The following is a 24,968-nucleotide window of genomic DNA, read 5'->3' as shown; positions in this document are numbered from 1 at the left end:
ATAGAATACATCTTCCTCAGAGAGAGGGACAAGAGACCCTTTGACCACCATGCTGAGACCAACATAAAATCTATCAGGAACATTGTGTTTTTATTATGACATGTTATGCTATGTATATCAGCCCAGTTATTAAAAACAATAATATATAATATAATAACAATAAAACACATATTGTAGGAACTATAACGTTAGTTACATATATGCGGAAACCTAAAGCTGGGCTTTGTTGGCTCCTACTCCTCATCACTGCTGTCACTTCCACTGTCTTCTGAGATATTCTCTGTTATTCTGGACTGAGAGCTTGACCTGTGCTGTCCTTGTTTGGAAGGCAAAATGTCATTTTGTCTCAATATATATGTGTAAAGTTGCCATTTCATGCAGTAATATGTCATTTTTAATGGTTATTTATGTTGATATATTTGTTTAATGTCTTTTTTATTACAATATAAATCAAATCATAACATATTTACACAAATAGAACAGATTATACTAGCAGGTGACACATCAGACCTTATACAATCTGACTCCACTGTTGCATGTCCACATACGTGGACAGTTAGTTTTTGGTGTATACAAACTACATTTTACTCTAAATTTTAGTTTAAAAATGTATTTATATTATTATACTAATATTAATATTATAATATTATACTTATATATTTTTTTTATTATTTATTTAGCTCAATTGACTTCCTTGTATAAAAGTTTTTCACAGATATGCCTGGGTCATTTGGCACATGGCTATCGCTGTCAGCCATCTTGGATTAAAGATGTCATCAAGCAATGAATATTTGGAATACAAGACAGTAGCCACTGTTAATATACTGCTGTCAATCTACTGACACTGCCCTCAATTGGTTTGGAGAAAATTACCATACTAAATGACCCTAAATGTGGACACCATGCATGAAAGGGTTAAGCAAAGGACAGGTCTCCTTAGATCAGGTTTAGGGTTAAATCAATTGTTTTGTGTTGAAGGGGAGGGGAGGAGGAGCGTGTCGCGCGGCCATGGTTTCTGTCAGGTCCTGTAAGCAAATATAAACGCCCTCCTTGTGGCGCTTATTATCCATTCTTTATTGTTGTTTATTTGACTGTGTAGTACTTTTAGGCAAACAGTATGTCTGGAAGAGGCAAAGGCGGTAAGGGACTCGGTAAAGGAGGCGCTAAGCGTCACCGTAAAGTTTTGCGCGATAACATCCAGGGAATCACCAAACCCGCCATCCGTCGTCTGGCTCGCCGCGGCGGTGTCAAGCGCATCTCCGGTCTGATCTACGAGGAGACCCGCGGAGTGTTGAAGGTGTTTCTGGAGAACGTTATCCGCGATGCCGTGACCTACACCGAGCACGCCAAGAGAAAGACCGTCACTGCCATGGATGTTGTGTACGCGCTGAAGCGACAGGGACGCACCCTGTACGGCTTCGGAGGTTAAACGCCTGAAATCAAGAGAAATCACAAACCCAACGGCTCTTTTAAGAGCCACACACTCTCTCACTTAAAGAGGCATGTCGAAGTTGGTGATACGGATAAAATAACCAGAACAAGAATATCAAAGCCCAATATCGACATCAAATATCTTAATAATGATTATAGGATTTACTTAATAAATAACCGCAGAAACATTACACGCAGTTCATGTTTTGTTAAGCAGTTTATATGTTGTTTTATATGCCACATAATTTTCACATAAGGACAAATTGTTCCGGGTTCAGAAATGTGGCCGTTCTGCAAAGAAAATATTAAACAATTCAACTCTTGGGGTGTTTTATATGCCCCATAATGTCCCTACAGAGAAATTCGCCCGGGTTCTTAGGAGATATATATTTTACATAAACAATACTGTTCTGAATAAATAAAAGAAATGTTAAAGTTATGCGAAGAATATATTGGCGCTCTATCAAATAATAATGCTGTTGATTTGCACTGAAATCCGCTTTTGGCTGATAGTTACATCTGAGTTCTAATAATGTGTATTTCAGAGAAGATAACTATTGCACTTCAAAGTGATTTACAGAATCAGGAAGGAAAAAAATGAAAAATGTAATGTTAGTGGTAATGTGTGGTTGCTTTTAAACGTGGTCTTAAAAAACACATTTTTAGCAGAGCTTTTGATTGATTTGATTTGTTACTTGTTCATTTTTCAGTTTTAATATAAAGTGTGTTACAAATAAAATGTATTATTATTTATTAATAAAGGGGCTTTGTGCAGGAGGGAATTTCTGGTACAAAATCTACTTTTAAAAAGGAATTTATTACTGTATTCTAAAATATATAATATATATATAGTCGGATTACATTATCTTGCAGAATATTAGTCAAACTTTTCAAACTTTTATTAAAGCAAAAAAGCGGGAAATGAACAAAGGAAACGGAGTCTGTGCGGGGTTGTCCTTCAAACATAAAGCGGTAGGCGGGGCTAATATTTGGCCGCCCATGATTGGCCCTCGTTCCTCTCGCGATGCAACGAATGTCCAATGACATTTTATGGGTTCGCCCCGTATCTCTTGCTAAATTAGCATATGGCGGTGAATAAATGCCTCTGAATCGCTTCAGAGCTCACATTGATTCTTCAGCGTCATTATGCCTGAACCAGCGAAGTCCGCGCCTAAGAAAGGCTCCAAGAAGACCGTCACCAAGACCGCCGCTAAGGGAGGAAAGAAGCGCAGAAAGTCCAGGAAGGAGAGCTACGCCATCTATGTGTACAAAGTGCTGAAGCAGGTTCATCCTGACACCGGCATCTCCTCCAAGGCGATGGGCATCATGAACTCTTTCGTCAACGATATCTTCGAGCGCATCGCCGGTGAGGCGTCTCGTCTGGCGCACTACAACAAGCGCTCCACCATCTCTTCCAGAGAGATCCAGACCGCCGTGCGTCTGCTGCTGCCCGGAGAGCTGGCCAAACACGCCGTCTCCGAGGGCACAAAGGCCGTCACCAAATACACCAGCTCCAAGTGAGCTGTGCTCTGACCTTAACCACCCCAAAGGCTCTTTTAAGAGCCACACATCTTCTCGTCTAAAGAGCTTTCGTTTTATCCTGTTTGGGTCACTTGACAATTTGGAGTACCGTAATATGAACGCTGGCAATATTCTCAGCCCTCAACCAATTATTTAGGCCTAGAGCAGTATATTAAATAAAATATGGTATCACTAATTAACTAGTCTAAACGAAAAAGCATTTGTGCAAGAACAAAACCACCATGCTGTGTTGATTCTTTAAAGAAAAGTGTTTTGACCTTAACTATTTTTAAACCTTACCTTTTAGTTTCATCAGCCATGTGTGCAGATAAAATTTAAATGCAAGTTTGAGTAAAGCATATAAGCTACAGATATTTCTTCCAAATTTAAAATAGAAACATTGTCATTTATAAAAACATTTTTTTAAAACAGCTCCACAGCTGATACCTACTTTTCTGGTTCAAATCGTTGATGGAGATTCATTGTGTGATGAATTTGTAGAGCGGTAGAAGATCAGCTAAATACACGAGAGAAACCGTTTAGGGCCTCATGGGTCAGTAGCAATAGTTTATACCTGGTTGAGAACTTAAAAGCAGCGTAAAGATTATAAAACTATAAACTATAATTATAAAATTTCCTTGACCTGGTAGGAGCTCTCGCAGCTGCGTTCTGGACTAACTGTAGCTTGATTATTGAGGATGCAGGCCCAGCTAGAAATGCATTACAGTAATCTAGTCTAGAGGTCATGAATGAATGTTTCAAGCTCAGTTTATTTTTTAAATATGATTGTTGAAAGATAAGTTGCTGTATAATATAACAATCAGGTTTTTTGCTGTAGAGCAGTGGTTCCCAACACACACACCACCCCATGCTTTTTTATTCACAAAAACCTGTGAACGTATTATATAGTGTTATTATTTTTCAATTTTTCATTGTTACTTTTTAAACAAAGAAATTCAAGATATATTAACCTTCAGTGTTAATATATAATCTAACACCTAATCTTGCCTGATACAAAATGTCTGCTCTCAACTGTCCGTGTCATTATTGTCTGATTCTCCGGTGTGGACTGTCTAGAAACCACTCTGTTTTAACATGTACAGAATGAGGCCTGGCATTGTCTTGCTTCCCAGGAAAGATGTCATCTTAATGCCATTAAATGTCTGTACAATATCAACATATGCCTCCACCTCAGTGGTGCCTTCACACATATGGATGTCTGCTCTTCCGTTTGCACCGTTCCACCTCCAATCCATGACAGATATTTGCTCTTGAACCTGTTGCTGATGAAAGTTTGGATGGTTCCTTTTGTCTTTGAGACTGAAAGATCAATGTTCTTTCATCAAAATAAGCTGACATGTGGACTCGTCTGACCACAGCACACATTTACACTGTTTTAAATCATCTGAGATGAGCTCGGGTCCATGAACTCTGTGGCATCTCTACATTCAACTGATGTTTAGCTTTATGCATAACAGATTCAAGTGACATGTCTTGATGCAGCGTCAGATTGTGTTGTTAGGGGTTAACAGCTTATGACCCAAGATGAGTAGTAAAAAAGGAAGTCCAAGAGACATGAGTGTAATTAATTACCCCTGTCAATTTTGCCTAAAACGCCTGAAAAAAGGCATACCCAAAATATATTGCATGCTGTGCTTGAACCATGTGGAGGATATGCATGGATTTGGTCTCTTCTAAAAGGTGACCCTCTGAGGCAGGGCCGGACTGGGACACAATTTCAGGCCGGGAAATCCTACACCCATCCAGGCCAATATGCACCCAAAATAACATTTAGAAACACAGACAACCCTATTTTTTACCTAAATAATTAAAGGCTTTATCTCAAACGGTACCCTCACTTCCCTTTTCCTTTTCTTAATTTCCCCTAATATCTCTCTGTCTATATCTAGTTTAGTACAAATCAAAGTATTGTATTTAAAACAAAATTTTGTTTTTATGTTTTAATAAAAAAATGTTTTATTAAATAATCCAAATTTAGCAACACTATATTGCATACAATATGTAAAAAAGAAAAAGTATCTTATTTTGCTTCTACTCTGTCTGGCTGAATCTGATGAGTGATCACTGTACCACACAGTTCTTTTTATTTAAAAAAAAGGGGGGAAAAGTTTTAAGCCTCACAAATGGGCAGACAATCAGCTCCCTGGTTCAGTAGTCATCCCACAGACTAATTCCCTGATCAGTACCCTGCCTACTAAACTAGTTAGCTGATTGAGATGCACCCATAATTTTCTAAATAAATGTCAAAATGTATTCAATAATAAACTAAATTTTGACAGTATCTACAGGGGCCATAGCACAAGATCCAGGCCAATGCACAAGCTCCTGGCTCTATGCACTGGCAGTCCTGATGAGCCCCTATGTTCCCAAAATAAAAAAGCTGTAGATACTATTTACAAAGTGAAATAGCTTAAATGAAAATAGATTAGATTTACACCATATAAAAGTAGATGTTCTTTGCAATATGTGTAAATAGTAATAACATGCAATTTATACTTTTTGACAGATACATAATATTTGCACCTCAGTACATTAACAGGATTCACTAATAATACGTGTAAGTGATTATATTTATTCAAATTATTAAATGGATGTAGAGCAGGAAGTACAGCAGCAAAAGCCTGCCCACACTCTCGCAGATGCAGAACAATTAATTATGTTGGTGTGAAATAAACAGTTATGGAAATGTAGAAATTAAAGCTAAAGCTCCAATCTGCTCCCAAAAATTTCAAAAAAAGTCTGTTAGTGCCTCAGTGACAACTTCACTCCTGAAATGAAATCATCGTGATGATAACTGCCTTCAGTGACATAAACTAACTTTGGGGAAACATTTTTGAAGTGTAATTTTATTATTTAGTTTGCCTCGCGTCCATTAGAAAACACAGAGGGGCGGCTATACTGGGACCGGTCACCGGGGGGCGATCGAGGCGCAAAAGCTTCAGTAAATGAGAGGGAGACTGCAGGCTTGGTTCATACAGAGCGCAGATCATAATGAGCGAACGTGCTGTAGACCGTTTATAGCCTACCGTTAGCATTTTATATCTGACGGCTTTATTTAGGCTTCAGACGGTATATACATGTTGGATTCACTTGTAAAGATTATCTTGATAGACAAAACGTGTAAGGGTCATAACTCTTTGTTGAACACAGATCTTATTTTTTGCGATTGTCCAAAAGTCTATGGGGGAAATGCATAGGCTTTTGATCGAGGGAACCTATGCGCCGCTAACTTCCGGGTTGGCCTACAAAGTGACGTCATGACTTCGGCACTCTATTGCTCTTCCCTGTTCCCAGTAACGTTAGCATCTAAGCTACCTATCAGTAACGTTATCAAATAAATGTGAATATTTGTCTGCTAAATTACTAATGTAACTTTACACTAAATAATATTAATCTCCTTTAGCGATAGTAGGTAGGGGTGCTACCGCTAACGTTCGCTAGCAGTTCAATACTAATTTAACAAAGAAAAAAGTACAGTATTTAAAGATTAAACTGACCTGCACTTGAAGTTTGCAACGTTTTGCTACTTCTTCTTTGAGTGCTTTCTTTTTCTTTTTTCTTTGCCCTTTTCCTCTCAGCTCGACCTGCCGCTTTCTCCATCATGGTGCTGCCCGCATTTGGCTGAGGCAAAAAGTCGGTCAAGACTAACAGACTCGTGATTTATTTTGTATTAATAATTTAATTGAATGCCGAATTCGAAAATTATCATAAAAATAAAATAAAAAAAAAGTGGTGCTTCGATGGCCAGTCTGGGCCTGAGTCAAACAACCCCACACGCAATAAAAGCAGTGATAAAACTCAAATATTACACACAAAAAAAAAACGACCATAAAACTGCACAATATCAGCTCAATGTGCCCAGAATACACTGTGTGTGAAAGTGAGATTGCGAATAATATCCATATCCCATGTTAAAGTGTACATATCAAAACCACAGTAATACATTTATAGAGAAGTAAATAATTTGAAAAGCTTGTTTAAATAGTTGCTTAGCCATTTCAGTTCAAATACGTTTACACATATTAACTGTGCACAGAAAAAAAACACATTGATAAATTAATAATAAGGTGTAATTCCCTTGCCGTCTGTTTAAAGCCAATCATTTATATTAATGTTCTATCAAATATTTAATTGTACTTTCTTATTAATCACAAATACGTGTGCATAATTATACCTGCTAATAAAAAGGCGGGGGGGGGGGCTTTGGGGGGAAGTTCAGTGATTGGTTAAAATCTCTTCAGACTCTAAACCAATGAGCGACTGGCACTCTCCTTTAAAGACAGTGTGAAGACCCGCACTTCCATTCTCTTAGTTTCGACTGAGCAGATTTTATTAACTGTTTTAAAAATGAGCGGCAGAGGCAAAACCGGTGGCAAGGCCAGAGCAAAGGCTAAGACTCGCTCCTCCAGGGCGGGACTGCAGTTCCCCGTCGGCCGTGTTCACAGGCTGCTCCGCAAAGGCAACTACGCTCAGCGTGTCGGTGCCGGTGCTCCGGTTTATCTGGCGGCTGTGCTCGAGTATCTCACCGCTGAGATCCTGGAATTGGCTGGAAACGCCGCTCGGGACAACAAGAAGACTCGCATCATCCCCCGTCACCTGCAGCTGGCGGTGCGCAACGATGAGGAGCTGAACAAACTCCTGGGCGGAGTGACCATCGCTCAGGGCGGCGTGCTGCCCAACATCCAGGCCGTGCTGCTGCCCAAGAAGACCGAGAAGCCCGCCAAGTCCAAGTGAACGGGTTCAAGTTAAAACCCAAAGGCTCTTTTAAGAGCCACCCACTTGATCTGATAAAGAGTGCTTTTCTTTGTAATCATTAATGAGCGCCTTAAAGTGGTTTTCTAACTTTGTGATGCCAAGGATCCCCAAATATGATTAAAGTTTTTTAAGAGAACTCCTTCCTGAAATCAACATAAACTACTTTTTATAAAATGTTGGCTGTATCAACTTTCTTTAAAAAACTTACAATAAATGTGAGCAACTGATGTACTGCATTACAATCCCAGTAAGCAAGATAAAGGGAACTGTAAGTGAGAAACTCACTAGAAGGATACTAGGCAAACATGTATAATTCTGGAAAGCATGGCTGGATGGGGCCAAGGTACTCTGTTATACAAAGTGCAATGATGAGTTAAAGGTTTACAATCTGATATACATCTTAGAGCACTATGATAAACTGCATCCAAGGAAGAAAGAAGATGAGAAGCAAACTGATACACCACATTAACCAAGGACTGGCAAAAAAGCACACTAACCTCTTTTTAGCATTAAATGAAAAGCAAAACTTATTCTAATAATAAAACCCAAGCTTCTTCACATAACTCTTGTCACAAAACTCAATCACAGTACCTTGATGACACAGAAAATACATGATGATCCCCTAATGTGTCTGTTTGCCACCCGATCTATTTTATTAAAATCTAATAAGGTATTGAATATATTATCTGAAATAACAATCACTATGTTAGCTTCAGGATAACAAATTGATTAATCTTCCTCTGGCTGGGTCAGTAGCGGCTGGACGGCAACCCTAAATGTCTATTCTGGCTTCTGTGCTTTTATATGGACTGTAATGTGATTTTGTTCTAATCTGAGATCTGCACAAACACTGGGAATTACAACAATAAATACAACGATTTGGGTATAAGGAAAGAGTTGTACTCTTCCTTTGAGGTAGTCAACAAAAGCAGCTCGAGCGGGAAACCCTCCGTGTTTGAAAATAGGAAACGCGCAGTCATTGGCTAGCACTCATGCGCAGACGTCACATATCAGCCAATCACAAGCCTCGGCACACTCGCGTACAAAAGCAGGCGTGCAGCAGAAAAGCGGCATTTCAGCTCCAGCAGGACAGTGAGAACCTAAACTACAGCAATGGCAAGAACCAAGCAGACCGCTCGTAAATCCACCGGTGGCAAAGCCCCGAGGAAGCAGCTCGCCACGAAAGCCGCCCGTAAGAGCGCTCCGGCCACCGGCGGCGTCAAGAAGCCTCATCGCTACAGGCCCGGGACCGTGGCTCTGCGAGAGATCCGCCGTTATCAGAAGTCCACCGAGCTGCTGATCCGCAAACTGCCCTTCCAGCGGCTGGTGAGAGAAATCGCTCAGGACTTCAAGACGGATCTGCGCTTCCAGAGTTCCGCTGTGATGGCCCTGCAGGAATCCAGCGAGGCTTATTTGGTCGGCCTGTTTGAGGACACCAACCTATGCGCCATCCACGCCAAGAGAGTCACCATCATGCCCAAAGACATCCAGCTGGCCCGCCGCATCCGCGGAGAGCGCGCCTAAACCCGCATCTGCTTCAGCCGCTTCATTAAACCCCAAAAGGCTCTTTTAAGAGCCACATACATTACACTAAATGAGACATTACCACTTTAAACGCTGAATATGAGTGGAAAGTTGCGTTACATAAACAATTTTGGGGTTTTCATTCTCTAAATCACTTACTGTAGAATATATGGGGTAAAAATATGGAAATGTTAGCATTATCAGGCGGTGCTTCTAATTATTTTTTTCATTTTCATCCTCCACTCTAAACGAGAAATGTTCTGTCAGCACTGATGGATGAATACATGGGCTGTGTGCTGTGACATCTCTCCTGTGTGGAAAATGTGGAAATGCCAGCATTATGGCGGTGCTTCTCTTTTTTTCTGCCTATCTTCATCTTCCTTCACTCCTAGAAGTGAAATAATCTCTGCGAGCACTGATGGATGAGGACATGGGCTGTGTAACATCTCTGCTCGTGTTCATGTCTCTTGCACTTCAATAAATCCGTTAAATGATGTTAGAACTTTTTTCAGGAATTCCCCAATAAACATTACTAATGCAAGATGCATTTTTTTAAAGAATGTATACAAATATTTCTAATTTCAGTAACAAATGGCTACAAATCAAATGCAAATAACAAGCACACAAAATAAAGGAACAGAGAGATAATAAAGTAGATCTTGTGATATTTTTGATGTATTGTTTGATATTTTGTATAAAGTCAGGTGGTTCAACACACTATACTGTATAGGTCATTTGTGTTTTCTCTAATGAAGAAGCATCAATTAAACTACTGAGAAGTACAAATGCTTAGCCAACATGTCCGTTTACCAATCAGTGGCCAATTTTAAACTACAATAAACGTTTTTCAACCATTTTTCAACAGACTTGCTAAACTCATGAAGGCCCATCCCTAAACCCGATTGATTAGAGCAAATCAGGGAAAGCGATTAAAATGCAGATTGTGGTTTGAAAACGCCCCACTGATCGGGAAACACCCACTAGAGTTCTGCAGAGATACACACCTGCATGATCTTGTGCTCATCAACACATCACTGTTAGTTCAATGTCACTGTCTCCACCCATGTGTGCTGCTGACTTTCATCAGTTTCAATGCTGATCCAACATACTTTAAACATTGAAATGTCAATCTCAACCAAAATAAGGGTTTGGATCAAAACTCAACATTGTATCAATGTTACCATGCTCTCTGGGTAATGTTTTAAGAGCTCGCTCAAGTACTGGGGAGCTAAACCATTTAGTGCTTTGTAAATAATTAGCAATATTTTAAAATGTATGCAATGTTTAATAGGAAGCCAGTGATGTATTGACAGAAGCGGGCTAATACAGTGGCTTGCGAAAGTATTCGGCCCCCTTGAACTTTGCGATCTTTTGCCACATTTCAGGCTTCAAACATAAAGATATAAAACTATTTTTTGTGAAGAATCAACAACAAGTGGGACACAATCATGAAGTGGAACGAACTTAATTGGATATTTCAAACTTTTTTAACAAATCAAAACCTGATAAATTGGGCATGCAAAATTATTCGGCCCCCTTAAGTTAATACTTTGTAGCGACACCTTTTGCTGCGATTACAGCTGTAAGTCGCTTGGGGTATGTCTCTATCAATTTTGCACATCGAGAGACTGAAATGTTTGCCCATTCCTCCTTGCAGAACAGCTGGAGCTCAGTGAGGTTGGATGGAGAGTGTTTGTGAACAGCAGTTTTCAGTTCTTTCCACAGATTCTCGATTGGATTCAGGTCTGGACTTTGACTTGGCCATTCTAACACCTGGATATGTTTATTTTTGAACCATTCCATTGTAGATTTTGCTTTATGTTTTGGATCATTGTCTTGTTGGAAGACAAATCTCCGTCCCAGTCTCAGGTCTTTTGCAGACTCCATCAGGTTTTCTTCCAGAATGGTCCTGCATTTGGCTCCATCCATCTTCCCATCAATTTTAACCATCTTCCCTGTCCCTGCTGAAGAAAAGCAGGCCCAAACCATGATGCTGCCACCACCATGTTTGACAGTGGGGATGGTGTGTTCAGGGTGATGAGCTGTGTTGCTTTTACACCAAACATAACGTTTTGCATTGTTGCCAAAAAGTTCAATTTTGGTTTCATCTGACCAGAGCACATTCTTCCACATGTTTGGTGTGTCTCCCAGGTGGCTTGTGGCAAACTTTAAACAAAATGGCTTTCTTCTTTCCACTCTTCCATAAAGGCCAGATTTGTGCAGTATACAACTGATTGTTGTCCTATGGACAGAGTCTCTGACCTCAGCTGTAGATCTCTGCAGTTCCAGAGTGATCATGGGACCTGTCTGGTGTGTTCCTTGTTCTTCATGATGCTCTCTGCGCTTTAAACGAACCTCTGAGACTATCACAGTGCAGGTGCATTTATACGGAGACTTGATTACACACAGGTGGATTCTATTTATCATCATTAGTCATTGAGGTCAACATTGGATCATTCAGAGATCCTCACTGAACTTCTGGAGAGAGTTTGCTGCACTGAAAGTAAAGGGGCTGAATAATTTTGCATGCCCAATTTTTCAGTTTTTGATTTGTTAAAAAAGTTCTAAATATCCAATAAATTTCATTCCACTTCATGATTGTGTCCCACTTGTTGTTGATTCTTCACAAAGAAATACAGTTTTATATCTTTATGTTTGAAGCCTGAAATGTGGCAAAAGGTCACAAAGTTCAAGGGGGCCGAATATACTTTCACAAGGCACTGTATGGTCATACTTCCTGGTTCTAGTAAGAACTCGAGCTGCTGCGTTTTGGAAAAGCTGGAGTTTTTTTATTAGGTGAGCAGGGCAACCACCCAGAATAGCATTACAATTATCTAGCCTAGAACCCATGAACGCATGAACTAACTGTTCAGCATTTATCATTAAAAGCATGTGCTGTAATTTAGATATATTTTTAAGATGGTAGTGAAGGGGGATTCTGAAATCCACTGCCGCTTCAATATACCTGTATATATTTATATCCTAATTAACTTCATAATCAAAACCTTAATCAATATTTACCTTCCTATATTATTATAATGATTCTATCCAGTTATGATTTTGCTTTGTTTCTTGTTTTCTAAAGTGTATATTTGGTCTCTGAGGAGTGACTGAGGGTCTGGCCTAGAGATGTGTGATGTGTCACTAAACACTGGCAACAAGGTCATATGTTTGGATTTTGGAGGTATCACACACCCCTAACATGTCAGGAGTGCAGTGGCAGGGTTTGCTCACTTAGCCCGGCTTCCAGAGATGAAATATGGATTTGTCTTTCATTTAATTTATTATATTATATTTTTATACTTTTATATTTCCTTTTACTGAAACACTAAAGAGTCAAGATGAATATTGCCTGTACTATTGTGTGTCCTTCTCACTGAAAGAAAGCACATGCTGTCCGTATGTTTTGGTAAGAACTGGTTAGAATTAAAGAATTAGGAAGAAAAAAAAGTAATGAAAAATGTAATGTTGGTGGTAATGTGGTTGCTTTTAAACGTGGTCTTAAAACCCACTTTTTTAGCAGAGCTTTTGATTGATTTGATTTGTTACTTGTTCATTTTTCAGTTTTAATATAAAGTGCGTTACAAATAAAATTTATTATTATTTATTAATAAAGGGGCTTTTGTGTAGGAGGGAATTTCTGTCACTTCCGATGTCCTCTGAGGTATTCTCTGTTATTCTGGACTGAGAGCTTGACCTGTGCTGTCCCTGTTTGGAAGGCAAAATGTAAATTGCCTCGATATATATGTGTAAAGTTGCCATTTAATGCAGTAAAATGTCATTTTTAATGGTTATTGACGTTGATATATTTGTTTAATGTCTGTTTTATTACAATATAAATCAAATCATAACATCTTTGCAAAAATAGAACAGATTATACTAGCAGGTGACACATCAGACCTTATACAATCTGACCACTGTTGCATGACGTCCACATACATGGACAGTTAGTTTTTGGTGTATACAAACTTCATTTTAGTCTAAATTTTGGTTTAAAAATTCAACTTCAAAAAATAAAGCTGTACATACTAATATTCTTTTAATAATATGTATTTATATTATTATACTATATATATTTTATCTAGCTCAATTGACCTCCTTTTTTTTCTCAGATATGCCTGGGTCATTTGGCACATTGCTATCGCTGTCAGCCATCTTGGATTTAAGATGTCATCAAGCAATAAATATTTGGAATACAAATCAGTAGCCACTGTTACAACACTGCTGTCAATCTACTGACACTGCCCTCAAGTGGTTTGGAGAAAATGACCATGCTAAATGACCCTAAATGGAGTTAAATTTACTGTCCCCGAAATGTGGACACCATGCATGAAAGGGTTAAGCAAAGGACAGGTGTCCTTAGATCAGGTTTAGGGTTAAATCAATGGTTTTGTGTTGAAGGGGAGGGGGGGAGCGTGTTGCGGCGCTGGTTTCTATCAGGTCCTGTAAGCATATATATAAGAGGCCTCCTTGTAGCGCTTTTTCTTAATTAGGTAAAGTCGTTTGACAAACAGAATTGTATTGACCCAAGCATGTCTGGAAGAGGCAAAGGCGGCAAGGGACTCGGTAAAGGAGGCGCTAAGCGTCACCGTAAAGTTTTGCGTGATAACATCCAGGGAATCACCAAACCGGCCATTCGTCGTTTGGCTCGCCGTGGCGGTGTCAAGCGCATCTCCGGTCTGATCTACGAGGAGACCCGCGGAGTGTTGAAGGTGTTTCTGGAGAACGTTATCCGCGATGCCGTGACCTACACTGAGCACGCCAAGAGAAAGACCGTCACCGCCATGGATGTTGTGTACGCACTGAAGCGACAGGGACGCACCCTGTACGGCTTCGGAGGTTAAACGCCTGAAATCAAGAAAAACTACAAACCCAACGGCTCTTTTAAGAGCCACCCACTCTCTCGCTTAAAGAGTCATATCACATCAATGCTGGAAATATGTAAAATACAATTTAAAAACTGATAAATGCTCAATGAAACACTTCATAAAATGTTATGATAGCCTTTCAGATATTTTACAAGGGAGGTGTATGTCAAAATCAGCTGCAGAAACATGATACAAGTGGTTCATTAAGCCCGTTTTACATGCCCCAAAATGTTCCTACAAAGAGAAATTGGCCCGGGTTTTTATGGGTTATATATACATAAAACAACACTGTTCTGAATAAAAAACAGAAATGTGTAAGTTATGCGAAGAATATATTGGCGTTCTATCAAATAATAATGCTGTAGAATTAAATTGAAATCCGCTTTTGGCTGATAGTTACATTAGAATTCTAATCATGTGTATTTCAGAGAAGATAACTGTCTACTGCAATTCAAAGTGATTTACAGAATTAGGAAGAAAACAATCTAATGTTAGTGGTTGCTTTTAAACTTTGTCTCAAAACCCACATTTTTAGCAGAGCTTTTGATTGATTTGATTTGTTACTTGTTCATGTTTAATATAAAGTGAGTTACAAATAAAATGTATTATTTATTAATAAAGGGGCTTTTGTGTAGGAGGGAATTTCTGGTACAAAATCTATTTTTAAAAAGGAATCTATTAGTTTATTCTATTATATATATATATATATATATATATATATATATATATATATATATATATATATATATATATATATATATATATATATATTCGGATTACATTATCTTGCAGAATATTAGTCTTCAATCTTTTATTAAAGTAAAAAGGCGGGAAATGAACAAAGGATACGGAGTCTGTGCGGGGTGGTCCTTCAAACATAAAGCGGTAGGCGGGGCTAATATTTGGCCGTCCATGATTGGCCCTCGTTCCTCTCGCGATACAACGAGTTGTCCAATGACATTTTATGGGTTCGGCCCGTATCTCTTGCTAAATTAGCATATGGCGGTGAATAAATGCCTCTGTATCGCTCCAGAGCTCACATTGATTCTGCAGCGTCATTATGCCTGAACCAGCGAAGTCCGCGCCTAAGAAAGGCTCCAAAAAGGCCGTCACCAAGACCGCCGCTAAGGGAGGAAAGAAGCGCAGAAAGTCCAGGAAGGAGAGCTACGCCATCTATGTGTACAAGGTGTTGAAGCAGGTTCATCCTGACACCGGCATCTCCTCCAAGGCGATGGGCATCATGAATTCTTTCGTCAACGATATCTTCGAGCGCATCGCCGGTGAGGCGTCTCGTCTGGCGCACTACAACAAGCGCTCCACCATCACTTCCAGAGAGATCCAGACCGCCGTGCGTCTGCTGCTTCCCGGAGAGCTGGCCAAACACGCCGTGTCCGAGGGCACAAAGGCCGTCACTAAATACACCAGCTCTAAGTGAGGTGTTCGCTGACCTTAACCACCCCAAAGGCTCTTTTAAGAGCCACACATGTTCTCGTCTAAAGAGCTTAAGTTTTATCCTGTTTTGATCATTTGTCCACACATATACGATATGCGAAACATTGGATCATTCTTATAACTGACTTTTCTGTGCCAATCGGAATCTTAGCTCACTTGCGTCAACTGACTGAGCTCGCCATGATTGAATGAGACGCCATGGTTACCACACTGGATCGTCTGTCGGATGGAAGGAAGCCAGTTTAGTGTTCAATTAAATCATGGGCATAGATTACGGGGGGACGTGGCTACCTCTACGCACAGCACCACTCACTACATATTTCCTATTTAGTGAACTTGATTCACAAAATAAATCCTAAATAACTTCTTAAAATCTAAGAGAGCTGGACCTGAGTGGGAATGCCATTACAGGAGTGAAGCAGCTTTCAGACCTTATAAAACATCCTCAGTGTAAACTGAAATGAGTGGTGTTGTTTTTGTTCATAGATTTTTCACAAGAAACATATTTTGTTTAGATATAGCTGTGACGAACAACAAAAATAAAAATGGTAGGATAGTGGTCATGAGTTGGGTTCACTAAGCTTGCCATGTTATACAGTGATACAATTTATGCATGGTATAAGGGATTATACAAGTATGAAATTATATACTGGCTTATATACAGGGGGAAACATCACAAACTTACTTAACCCTAAAGGGCATTTTACATGGTGCACAGATGCTTTGCCAAAAGTAATCATTTGAAGTAATGAGGGTAATTGATGACAATAATCATGTGAAAAATCACACTGAGTAGCCAAAAACCTGACTTAAAAAAACAGCAACAAAAACTGCTGTGTACACAGTAAAAAAAAAAAAAGAATGCTAGCGGTGCAACGTGACAGGAGCAAATATAACATTATAATCAGTGGTGCTGTCTACTCTGGATTGTGTAACATGACAAATCTTGGACTTTTGACACAAAGGAAACGGGTTTGCAATGATTGCTTTCAGTAAACAGCCCCATTATGGTTCTTCGATTATTCCTGTTCATGCAGTGTGTAATATCATTGTTTGTGAATGTAAATCTTCTGCAAAGTTGAAAAGTCAAAAGTGCACAACAGCTATTGTCTCCCAAAAGAAAGAATCAACTCCGAACAACCTATATGAGTCATTTCGATTTTGAAATATTTTATTTAGAATCCCACTCTAATGTGGAGAAACAAATGGTGATTTTTAAAAAAACTTTAAAGGTGCCCTAAAATTTTCTCCGATATCTATGGGTACCCTCTATGGGTATGTGGCTTATTTAAGGGCAAAACTAGTCCAGATACAGTTTTACAGGTCCATTTACAAACCTAGAATGAAATGGTCTGTTTTTGCCTTATTTGGAAGGTCATATAGAAAATATTGCTGAGCTCTGCTCTGATTGGCTGTTTCACAGCAAGGCTCATTTCAGTAGCTCACACAAAAAGTGCTGTTAGCAATTAGCAAACAGCACAAGCGGCTCGGAACACAGGCAGACTGAATGACATTTTAAGCAGACAATCTCAAATGGACCATAATCCACAGCTTGCCATGCATTAAAGGATTTTAATGCAGACATAGAGGCGAAGAACCGCCTGATGCGAAGATAGGCTAACTTAATGACTATTTAATGGATTTATTAAAATGATTTATGAATGATACTTCCACTGTCACTCTGTTTGCAAGCTTAACTGTGTTACTATGGTTACCGATGTTTATAGTGGCAAATTAATTTTGAACTGTAATCAAACTGACTGGAACTAACTGTGCATTAAACGGTTTTACTGCACACCTTCCAGCCAATCAGAATCGAGTACTTAAACAGACCATGGTATAATTTAAAATAATGTATTCCTGTGATCAAAGCTGAATTTATCATCATTACTCCAGTCTTCAGTGTCACATGATCCTTCAGAAATCATTCTAAAATGATGATTTAATGTCAATGTTGGAAACATTTGTGCTGCTTAAAGCTACACTGTGTGATATTTTCCCCCATCTAGCGGTGAAAAGGAATATGACCATCCAGTGTATAATAGTTTCTGTTCCTCTCAATTCTGATTTCGTTTTAACTCCTACGGTGGCCGATTTAGTCCAAGATTAACATGGCAATCGCCCTCTTCACATTCGACACGGTGCCATCGAGTGTTAAAACATGAAAGGCGAAGCTTGAATTTATGGGTATGTCCCTCTTTGGCTAATGTACTTTCAAGATGGAGGGGCAACATGGCGACCGCCATTCGAACCCCTCACCCGTTTGTATTTTCAATGGCATATTATAAACATACAAGAATATTACTTGAATATTTCTTTATTACTTGAAAGAAGTAAATATACATTAATGAGCACATATATTTTTTGATATAACTAAGTGTTTTTAGCTAAGAATAAACTAAAAAAGTTACACAGTGTAGCTTTAATATTTTTTATAACCTACCTGCTCTGATACTCTTTTCAAGATTTTTTGATTACTAAAAAGTTAAAAAGAACATCATGTAATAATATTTCACAATATTAGGCTACTACTTTTTTCTCTATTTTTGATTAAATAAATGCAGGCTTGATGAGCAAGAGACTTTTTGCAAAAACATAAAATAGTATCCAAACTATACTACAATATTGCCCCTTTTTTTACATTTTAGCCCCTGCCCCTGAAGAACTCTGCACGTCCCTGCTAAATTCAATTGGTGCAGTGTCCTGTTAAAAATAAACATCAAGCATTCCTGTTTACTGTTCTGTTCTCTTCTGTGAGAAGGCTATGAAAAGTTTTCACATCCCCCACACAGCCCGGAACATAAGATTTGTCCTCATCTTTCAAATGCCTGAGAACTTCTGTTGATTCTGTGCAGGTCCACGTTAATGCTGCCGGGCCTTAAACATGGGCTGGTCATCACAATCAGTGCTATGTTGGGATTCGCCCGTTTTTCAGATTTTTTTCCAAGCACAAGATTTATGAAGTAGTAAACAATGGTGTTTGAGGCTCATTATATGTTCGTTCCATGTAAAGAACTCGTATTCAACTTGCCAATGTAAATACAGTTTTCCATTCTACCTTAACACTTGAGTGATGATGTGTATTTATGATGATTATTGGTATTATAAGGACAGATCATCTGCTGGCCATGCATGAGAGTCACAGAGAGACTGTCTGATCCTTCGGATGATGTTCGTGTGCTTCAAGCTGTCCAAAACAACAGCTGTATGAAAGCCTCCTCATGCCCTCGCTGATGCTGATTCCATTAAAGTCTTATTCAGACTGTTTGCTGAACACACAGAGGACGCGTTTGGGCTTTTAGCAACTTTTCCACTTAAAATATCCATCAAATTTACACGCGGCTTTTCCCTGTGCCTGAAGCTCACCTTGGGTTTGATCTGACGATGGCAAACTAAACATGTCCTCTACGCGTGTTTTAGATTCCAATGAAAGCTCTGAACTTCTGCTTTGTGTTCACTTTGATTTGACTGTGACAAACAATTGTACCGCTTCAGTTTTACAACAAATGTGAGAGAAGAAAACACACGCTTGAGAGGCTCGTGGAAGCGCGCAGACTCCGAGCGGCAGGTTGAGTCTATAAGGTTCTCATGAGTCATTGAAGAGAGCAGCGCCGCGCGAGCGCCATTCATTTCTGAAACCAGAACAGCGTCTGAAAGACCTGATCAGAGAAAGATGGCAGAAACCGCCCCAGCACCGGCTGCTCCCGCCCCGGCCAAAGCGCCTAAGAAGAAGTCTGCTGCAAAGGCCAAGAAGGCAGGTCCAGGCGTCGGTGAGCTCATCGTCAAGACTGTGACCGCGTCGAAGGAGAGGAGCGGCGTGTCCCTCGCCGCCCTGAAGAAAGCTCTCGCCGCCAGCGGATACGACGTGGAGAAGAACAACTCCCGCGTCAAGATCGCCATCAAGGGCCTGGTGACTAAAGGCACCCTGGTGCAGGTCAAAGGGACCGGCGCCTCAGGCTCATTCAAGCTCAACAAGCAGCAAGCCGAGACCAAGAAGAAGCCAGCAAAGAAAGCAGCTCCTAAAGCGAAGAAGCCCGCGGCCAAGAAACCCGCTGCCGCCAAGAAGCCCAAGAGCGCAGCGGCAAAGAAGCCCAAAGCCGCCAAGAAGTCACCCAAGAAGGCCACGAAACCCGCCGCTAAGAAGGCGACGAAGAGCCCCAAGAAGGCAAAGAAGCCAGCAGCCGCCAAGAAAGCAGCCAAGAGCCCCAAAAAAGCTAAAGCGGCTAAACCCAAGACGGCAAAGCCTAAAGCCGTCAAGCCTAAAAAGGCAGCTCCCAAAAAGAAATAAATTTTGGTCGAACAAGTAACGTTTATTCCTCAACGGCTCTTTTAAGAGCCACTCACTAATTCTGAAAAAAGAGCAAATCTGTGTTTTACTGATTTGATCAGTTTTAACGGAAAAGTCAAGAAACATTTTTTTCTTATTTTGACCTGTAGCCGCTAATCACAGGATACTAATATAAATCACCAAATAAAACAAATCTGAATCGCTGAATCATTTTGATACAAATAAAACACTTATAGTTTTAATTAAGTGATTAAAAATGAGCGGAAAAGTTTTCAGACATTGATTAAAGTTCAAATTGGAGGTTGTGCGACAGTAGTCAAACAACCCCACACACAATAAAAGCAGTGATAAAACTCCAATATTACAAGAACGACCATAAAACTGCACAATATCAGCTCAATGTGCCCAGAATAAAGTGAGACCGCAATTAATATCCATATCCCATGTTAAAGTGTTTATATCAAAACACAGTAAAACATTTATAGAGAAGTAAATTATTTGAAAAGCTTGTTTAAATAGTTGCTTAGCCATTTCAGTTCAAATATGTTTACACATATTAACTGTGCACAGAAAAAAAATACATTTATAAATTAATATTAAGGTGTATTCCCTTGCCGTCTGTTTAATGCCAATCATTTATATTAATGTTCTATCAAATATTTAATTGTACTTTCTTATTAATCACGAATACATGTGCATAATTATACCTGCTAGAAAGGGGGTTGGTTTGGGCTTTGGGGGGAAGTTCAGTGATTGGTTAAAATCTCTTCAGACTCTAAACCAATGAGCGACTGGAACTCTCCTTTAAATACAGTGTGAAGACCCGCACTTTCATTCTCGTCTGAGCAGATTTTAGCATTTGAATTTAAAAATGAGCGGCAGAGGCAAAACCGGTGGCAAAGCCAGAGCAAAGGCTAAGACTCGGTCTTCCAGGGCGGGACTGCAGTTCCCCGTCGGCCGTGTTCACAGGCTGCTCCGTAAAGGCAACTACGCTCAGCGCGTCGGTGCCGGTGCTCCGGTTTATCTGGCGGCTGTGCTCGAGTATCTCACCGCTGAGATCCTGGAATTGGCTGGAAACGCCGCTCGGGACAACAAGAAGACCCGCATCATCCCCCGTCACCTGCAGCTGGCGGTGCGCAACGACGAGGAGCTGAACAAACTCCTGGGCGGAGTGACCATCGCTCAGGGCGGCGTGCTGCCCAACATCCAGGCCGTGCTGCTGCCCAAGAAGACCGAGAAGCCCGCCAAGTCCAAGTAAACGGGTGCCAGTCAAAACACAAAGGCTCTTTTAAGAGCCACCCAATCTTTCTGATAAAGTGCTTTTCTTTTTTACTTTTAATGAGCCCCTTAAAAAGTGGTATTCAAACTTCGTGATGCCAAGCACCCCTCAAATATTTTTTTTTTTTTAAAGAGCCCTTCCTAAACTCAACATGGGGGAAAAATATGACCCATCAAACAATTAAAATGCTTCATTGCTTTGCATCTACAAACACGAGTTAAAAAAGGTACATGATATTTCTTATTTGATCTTTAGAATAATCTGACTGAGATAAATTTTCACAGGAGAGTCCTGACCAAGAATGGGCAGCAAACACAAACCTACAAGAATGAACAAACTATTTTTAAAACGCTTATAAACAATTGCACATCATTGAGTCTCCTTATCTAGTGACGGAATAATAGATTTAAATTGTTCCGTAGAAACTGCTCCATAGATTTGTTCCATAAGAAGCAAATTGATAAACCACATTAAAGGACTGGCAAAAAAGCAGCAGACACTAAACTCTTTTTAACAGTAAATGGAAAACAAAAGTTGTTTTTATAATAAAACCCAAGCTTTATCTTTACTTTTTTTCTTTAACTTAGTTATGTGAGAGCCAAATGATAATGTATCATCAACAATGATGCCAAGATATTTATACTCTTTTACTAACTTAATCACATTACCTTGAAAATGCATGATCCCCTAATGTGTCTGTTTGCCAACCTATTCTATTAAAATGTAATAAGGTATTGAATATTATAATAGATTATCTGAAATAACAATCATTATGTTAGCTTCAGGATAACAAATTGATTAATGTTACTCTGGCTGGGTCAGTAGTGGCTGGACGGCAACCCTAAATGTCTATTCTGGCTTCTGTGCTTTTATATGGACTGTGATGTGATTGTGTTCTAATCTGAGATCTGCACAAACACTGGGAATTAAGGCCAATATCTCGGAACAAATAAACACAACCATTTGGGTATACTCTTCCTTTGAGGTAGTCAACAAAAGCAGCTCGAGCGGGAAACCCTCCGTGTTTGAAAATAGGAAACGCGCAGTCATTGGCTAGCACTCATGCGCAGACGTTACATATCAGCCAATCACAAGCCTCGGCATCCTCGCGTACAAAAGCAGGCGTGAAGCAGAAAAGCGGCATTTCAGCTCCAGCAGGACAGTGAGAACCTAAACTACAGCAATGGCAAGAACCAAGCAGACTGCTCGTAAATCCACCGGTGGCAAAGCCCCGAGGAAGCAGCTCGCTACGAAAGCCGCCCGTAAGAGCGCTCCGGCCACCGGCGGCGTCAAGAAGCCTCATCGCTACAGGCCCGGGACCGTGGCTCTGCGAGAGATCCGCCGTTATCAGAAGTCCACCGAGCTGCTGATCCGCAAACTGCCCTTCCAGCGGCTGGTGAGAGAAATCGCTCAGGACTTCAAGACGGATCTGCGCTTCCAGAGCTCCGCTGTGATGGCCCTGCAGGAGTCCAGCGAGGCTTATTTGGTCGGCCTGTTTGAGGACACCAACCTGTGCGCCATCCACGCCAAGAGAGTCACCATCATGCCCAAAGATATCCAGCTGGCCCGCCGCATCCGCGGAGAGCGCGCCTAAACCCGCATCTGCTTCAGCCGCTTCATTAAACCCCAAAGGCTCTTTTAAGAGCCACATACATTACACTAAATGAGACATTACTTCTTTAAACGCTGAATATGAGTAGAGATTTTCTCTTAAATCACAAGTTTACTGTAGAATATAGGGTAAAAATATGGAAATGTCAGCATTATGGCGGTGCTTCAATTATTTTTTTTTTTTTTATTTTTTTTGTCTGTCTTCATCTTCCTCCTACTACTCCTATGAGAGAAATGTTCTCTGTGAGTACTGATGGATGAAGACATGGGCTGTGTGCAGTTTGACATCTCTGCTCGTGTTCATGTCTCTTGCACTTCAATAAATCTGTTAAATGATGTTAGAACTTTATTCAGGAATTCTCCAATAAACATTTATAATGCAAGATGCATTTTTTTAAAAGAATGTAGACAAATATTTCTAATTTCAATCAGTAACAATACAAATCAAATACGAATAACAAGCACACCAAATAAAGGAACAGAAATAATAAAGTAGGCTAGATAGAGTATTGTTTGATATTTTGTATAGAGTCAGGTGGTTCAACACACTATACTGTATAGGTCATTTGTGTTTTCTCTAATGAAGAAGCATCAATTAAACTACTGAGAAGTACATATGCTAAGCCAACATGTCCATTTACCAGTCAGTGGCCAATTTTAAACTACACTATACATGTTTTTCAGCAGACTTGCTAAACTCATGAAGGCCCATCCCTAAAACAAGCCCCCAATGGATTAGAGCAAATCAGGGAAAGCGATTAAATGCAGATTGTGTTTTAAAAACGCCCCACTGATCGGGAAACACCCACTAGAGTTCTGCAGAGATACACACCTGCATGATCTTGTGTGTATATGATATACATAATATAATTTTATTCTTTCAATATAATTTTTGTTAAATTAATCTATTAACACTTGTTTTTTATATGCATGTATTATGAAAAAAAACATTATCTATATTTTTTAAGATTATTTTTATTACTTTAATATGATGCTAAAATTAAAATCCATTTTAATTTTTTACAAAATGTAGGTTTATTTAAAAATGTTTTAACTGTCCACATATGTGGACACCATGCAACTAAGAAGTAAAATGGGACAAAGCCACGGATGGCAACATGGAACTGTTAGGTTTTTGCCCCTTTTTCGTGTATCATCCCAGGTTTCTGAAGTCGTAGTTGAATGAACAAAGACTCAGCGCTGAGGGAGAGACAAAAATCTCTCTTCTTTAATTATTAAACATAGGTTATATACATTGAATACGAAGGGTATAGCATGATTTGAACCAATGAGAGAGATTACATCATATGGCTCAGGGTATAGGAATGTGATAAACAAAGTAAAATAAATCTAAATATGGTCATCTCTTGGTCAGATATCCAGGCCTTCCTTGAGCTCCTGAAGATCTCGTAATAGAAAATAGCAGTCACTCCACCAGCACCTGTTCTTTATATGGAGTGGTTCCAGCAGATGTAAACCATACATGTAAACCATTCAAACATTCAACCATAGAATCCATATTCCTCAGAGAGAGGGACAAGAGACCCTCTGACCACTTCTCTTCCATGCTGAGACCAACATCAAATCTATCACTGCCCCTTTTGGCAATAAAATTGCCACACTCAAATCTCAGCATTACCTTTCTTCTATACAAATACAATCACTTTCTTTTACCTTCATACTCATAATATTCTTCAACAAACATTTCTGTTTTTTTCATAATACACTTAAGTTTCATTACCTGTAATAACAACAGCTTGTATAGAAATAAATACACTTGTTAGCACAACCAGGTGAAATATCAATTTAGCAATCATGGCTTGAGAGCTTCAGTGATAATTATGGCTGGTTCTAGATATCGATCAATTTCCTTCGTCTCCTTTTCAAACGTCTTGGTTCACCTACCATTCAATCTGCTCACTTGCTTCCCCCTCCTCATCGATCAGAACATTTTCTTGGGATGGAGCTACCTTCAGTCGACTGGCATGGATCCACTGTGGCTGGAAGTCAGTCAGCACTCCTGTTCTCGTCACAGCAATCACCGTGGCAGGACCCAGATATTTCGGCTCTCCCAGTTTTGTGGGCTTCAGACTCTTTATCAACACCTGTTGTCCAGGAACGAAAGGATGAGTAGGCTTTTCTGCAGGAAGAGGGAGAGAGAGAGAGACATCTCCATTGATGCTATTAAAAGTTTTGACTAGGGAATCCACATAATCCG

The 24,968-nt window shown here is 39.8% G+C and overlaps 8 protein-coding genes across 8 annotated transcripts; all 8 read left to right on the top strand.

The window, feature by feature from the left end:
• The first annotated feature begins 1,104 nt into the window (after positions 1-1,104).
• LOC137065207 (histone H4) lies at positions 1,105-1,596 on the top strand. The gene has a single exon (XM_067436798.1). It carries the CDS (start codon positions 1,118-1,120, stop codon positions 1,427-1,429), a length of 312 nt encoding a protein of 103 aa, XP_067292899.1. The 5' UTR covers positions 1,105-1,117; the 3' UTR covers positions 1,430-1,596.
• A 981-nt stretch (positions 1,597-2,577) lies between these two features.
• Positions 2,578-2,970, top strand: LOC137065423 (histone H2B-like). Its single transcript, XM_067437055.1, has one exon. It carries the CDS (start codon positions 2,578-2,580, stop codon positions 2,950-2,952), a length of 375 nt encoding a protein of 124 aa, XP_067293156.1. The 3' UTR covers positions 2,953-2,970.
• A 4,348-nt stretch (positions 2,971-7,318) lies between these two features.
• LOC137064664 (histone H2AX-like) lies at positions 7,319-21,130 on the top strand. Its single transcript, XM_067436128.1, has 3 exons — positions 7,319-7,703; positions 8,624-8,627; positions 20,717-21,130. Exons 1-3 carry the CDS (start codon positions 7,321-7,323, stop codon positions 21,116-21,118), a joined length of 789 nt encoding a protein of 262 aa, XP_067292229.1. The 5' UTR covers positions 7,319-7,320; the 3' UTR covers positions 21,119-21,130.
• On the top strand, positions 8,760-9,879 carry LOC137065151 (histone H3-like). Its single transcript, XM_067436724.1, has one exon. The coding sequence runs from the start codon at positions 8,842-8,844 to the stop codon at positions 9,250-9,252; it is 411 nt and encodes a 136-aa protein (XP_067292825.1). The 5' UTR covers positions 8,760-8,841; the 3' UTR covers positions 9,253-9,879.
• LOC137065260 (histone H4) lies at positions 13,777-14,164 on the top strand. The gene has a single exon (XM_067436850.1). The coding sequence runs from the start codon at positions 13,785-13,787 to the stop codon at positions 14,094-14,096; it is 312 nt and encodes a 103-aa protein (XP_067292951.1). The 5' UTR covers positions 13,777-13,784; the 3' UTR covers positions 14,097-14,164.
• LOC137064913 (histone H2B-like) lies at positions 15,041-15,844 on the top strand. The gene has a single exon (XM_067436468.1). The coding sequence runs from the start codon at positions 15,181-15,183 to the stop codon at positions 15,553-15,555; it is 375 nt and encodes a 124-aa protein (XP_067292569.1). The 5' UTR covers positions 15,041-15,180; the 3' UTR covers positions 15,556-15,844.
• Positions 19,211-20,051, top strand: LOC137064822 (histone H1-like). Its single transcript, XM_067436347.1, has one exon. It carries the CDS (start codon positions 19,246-19,248, stop codon positions 19,858-19,860), a length of 615 nt encoding a protein of 204 aa, XP_067292448.1. The 5' UTR covers positions 19,211-19,245; the 3' UTR covers positions 19,861-20,051.
• Positions 21,131-22,322: 1,192 nt separating the features above from the next.
• LOC137065441 (histone H3-like) lies at positions 22,323-22,818 on the top strand. Its single transcript, XM_067437074.1, has one exon. The coding sequence runs from the start codon at positions 22,323-22,325 to the stop codon at positions 22,731-22,733; it is 411 nt and encodes a 136-aa protein (XP_067293175.1). The 3' UTR covers positions 22,734-22,818.
• Positions 22,819-24,968: the final 2,150 nt, after the last annotated feature.

This window comes from Pseudorasbora parva, chromosome 25 (assembly GCF_024679245.1).
Source record: "Pseudorasbora parva isolate DD20220531a chromosome 25, ASM2467924v1, whole genome shotgun sequence".
In the NCBI taxonomy this organism is placed as follows: domain Eukaryota; kingdom Metazoa; phylum Chordata; class Actinopteri; order Cypriniformes; family Gobionidae; genus Pseudorasbora; species Pseudorasbora parva.
This window is presented reverse-complemented; position numbering and strand designations above follow the sequence as displayed.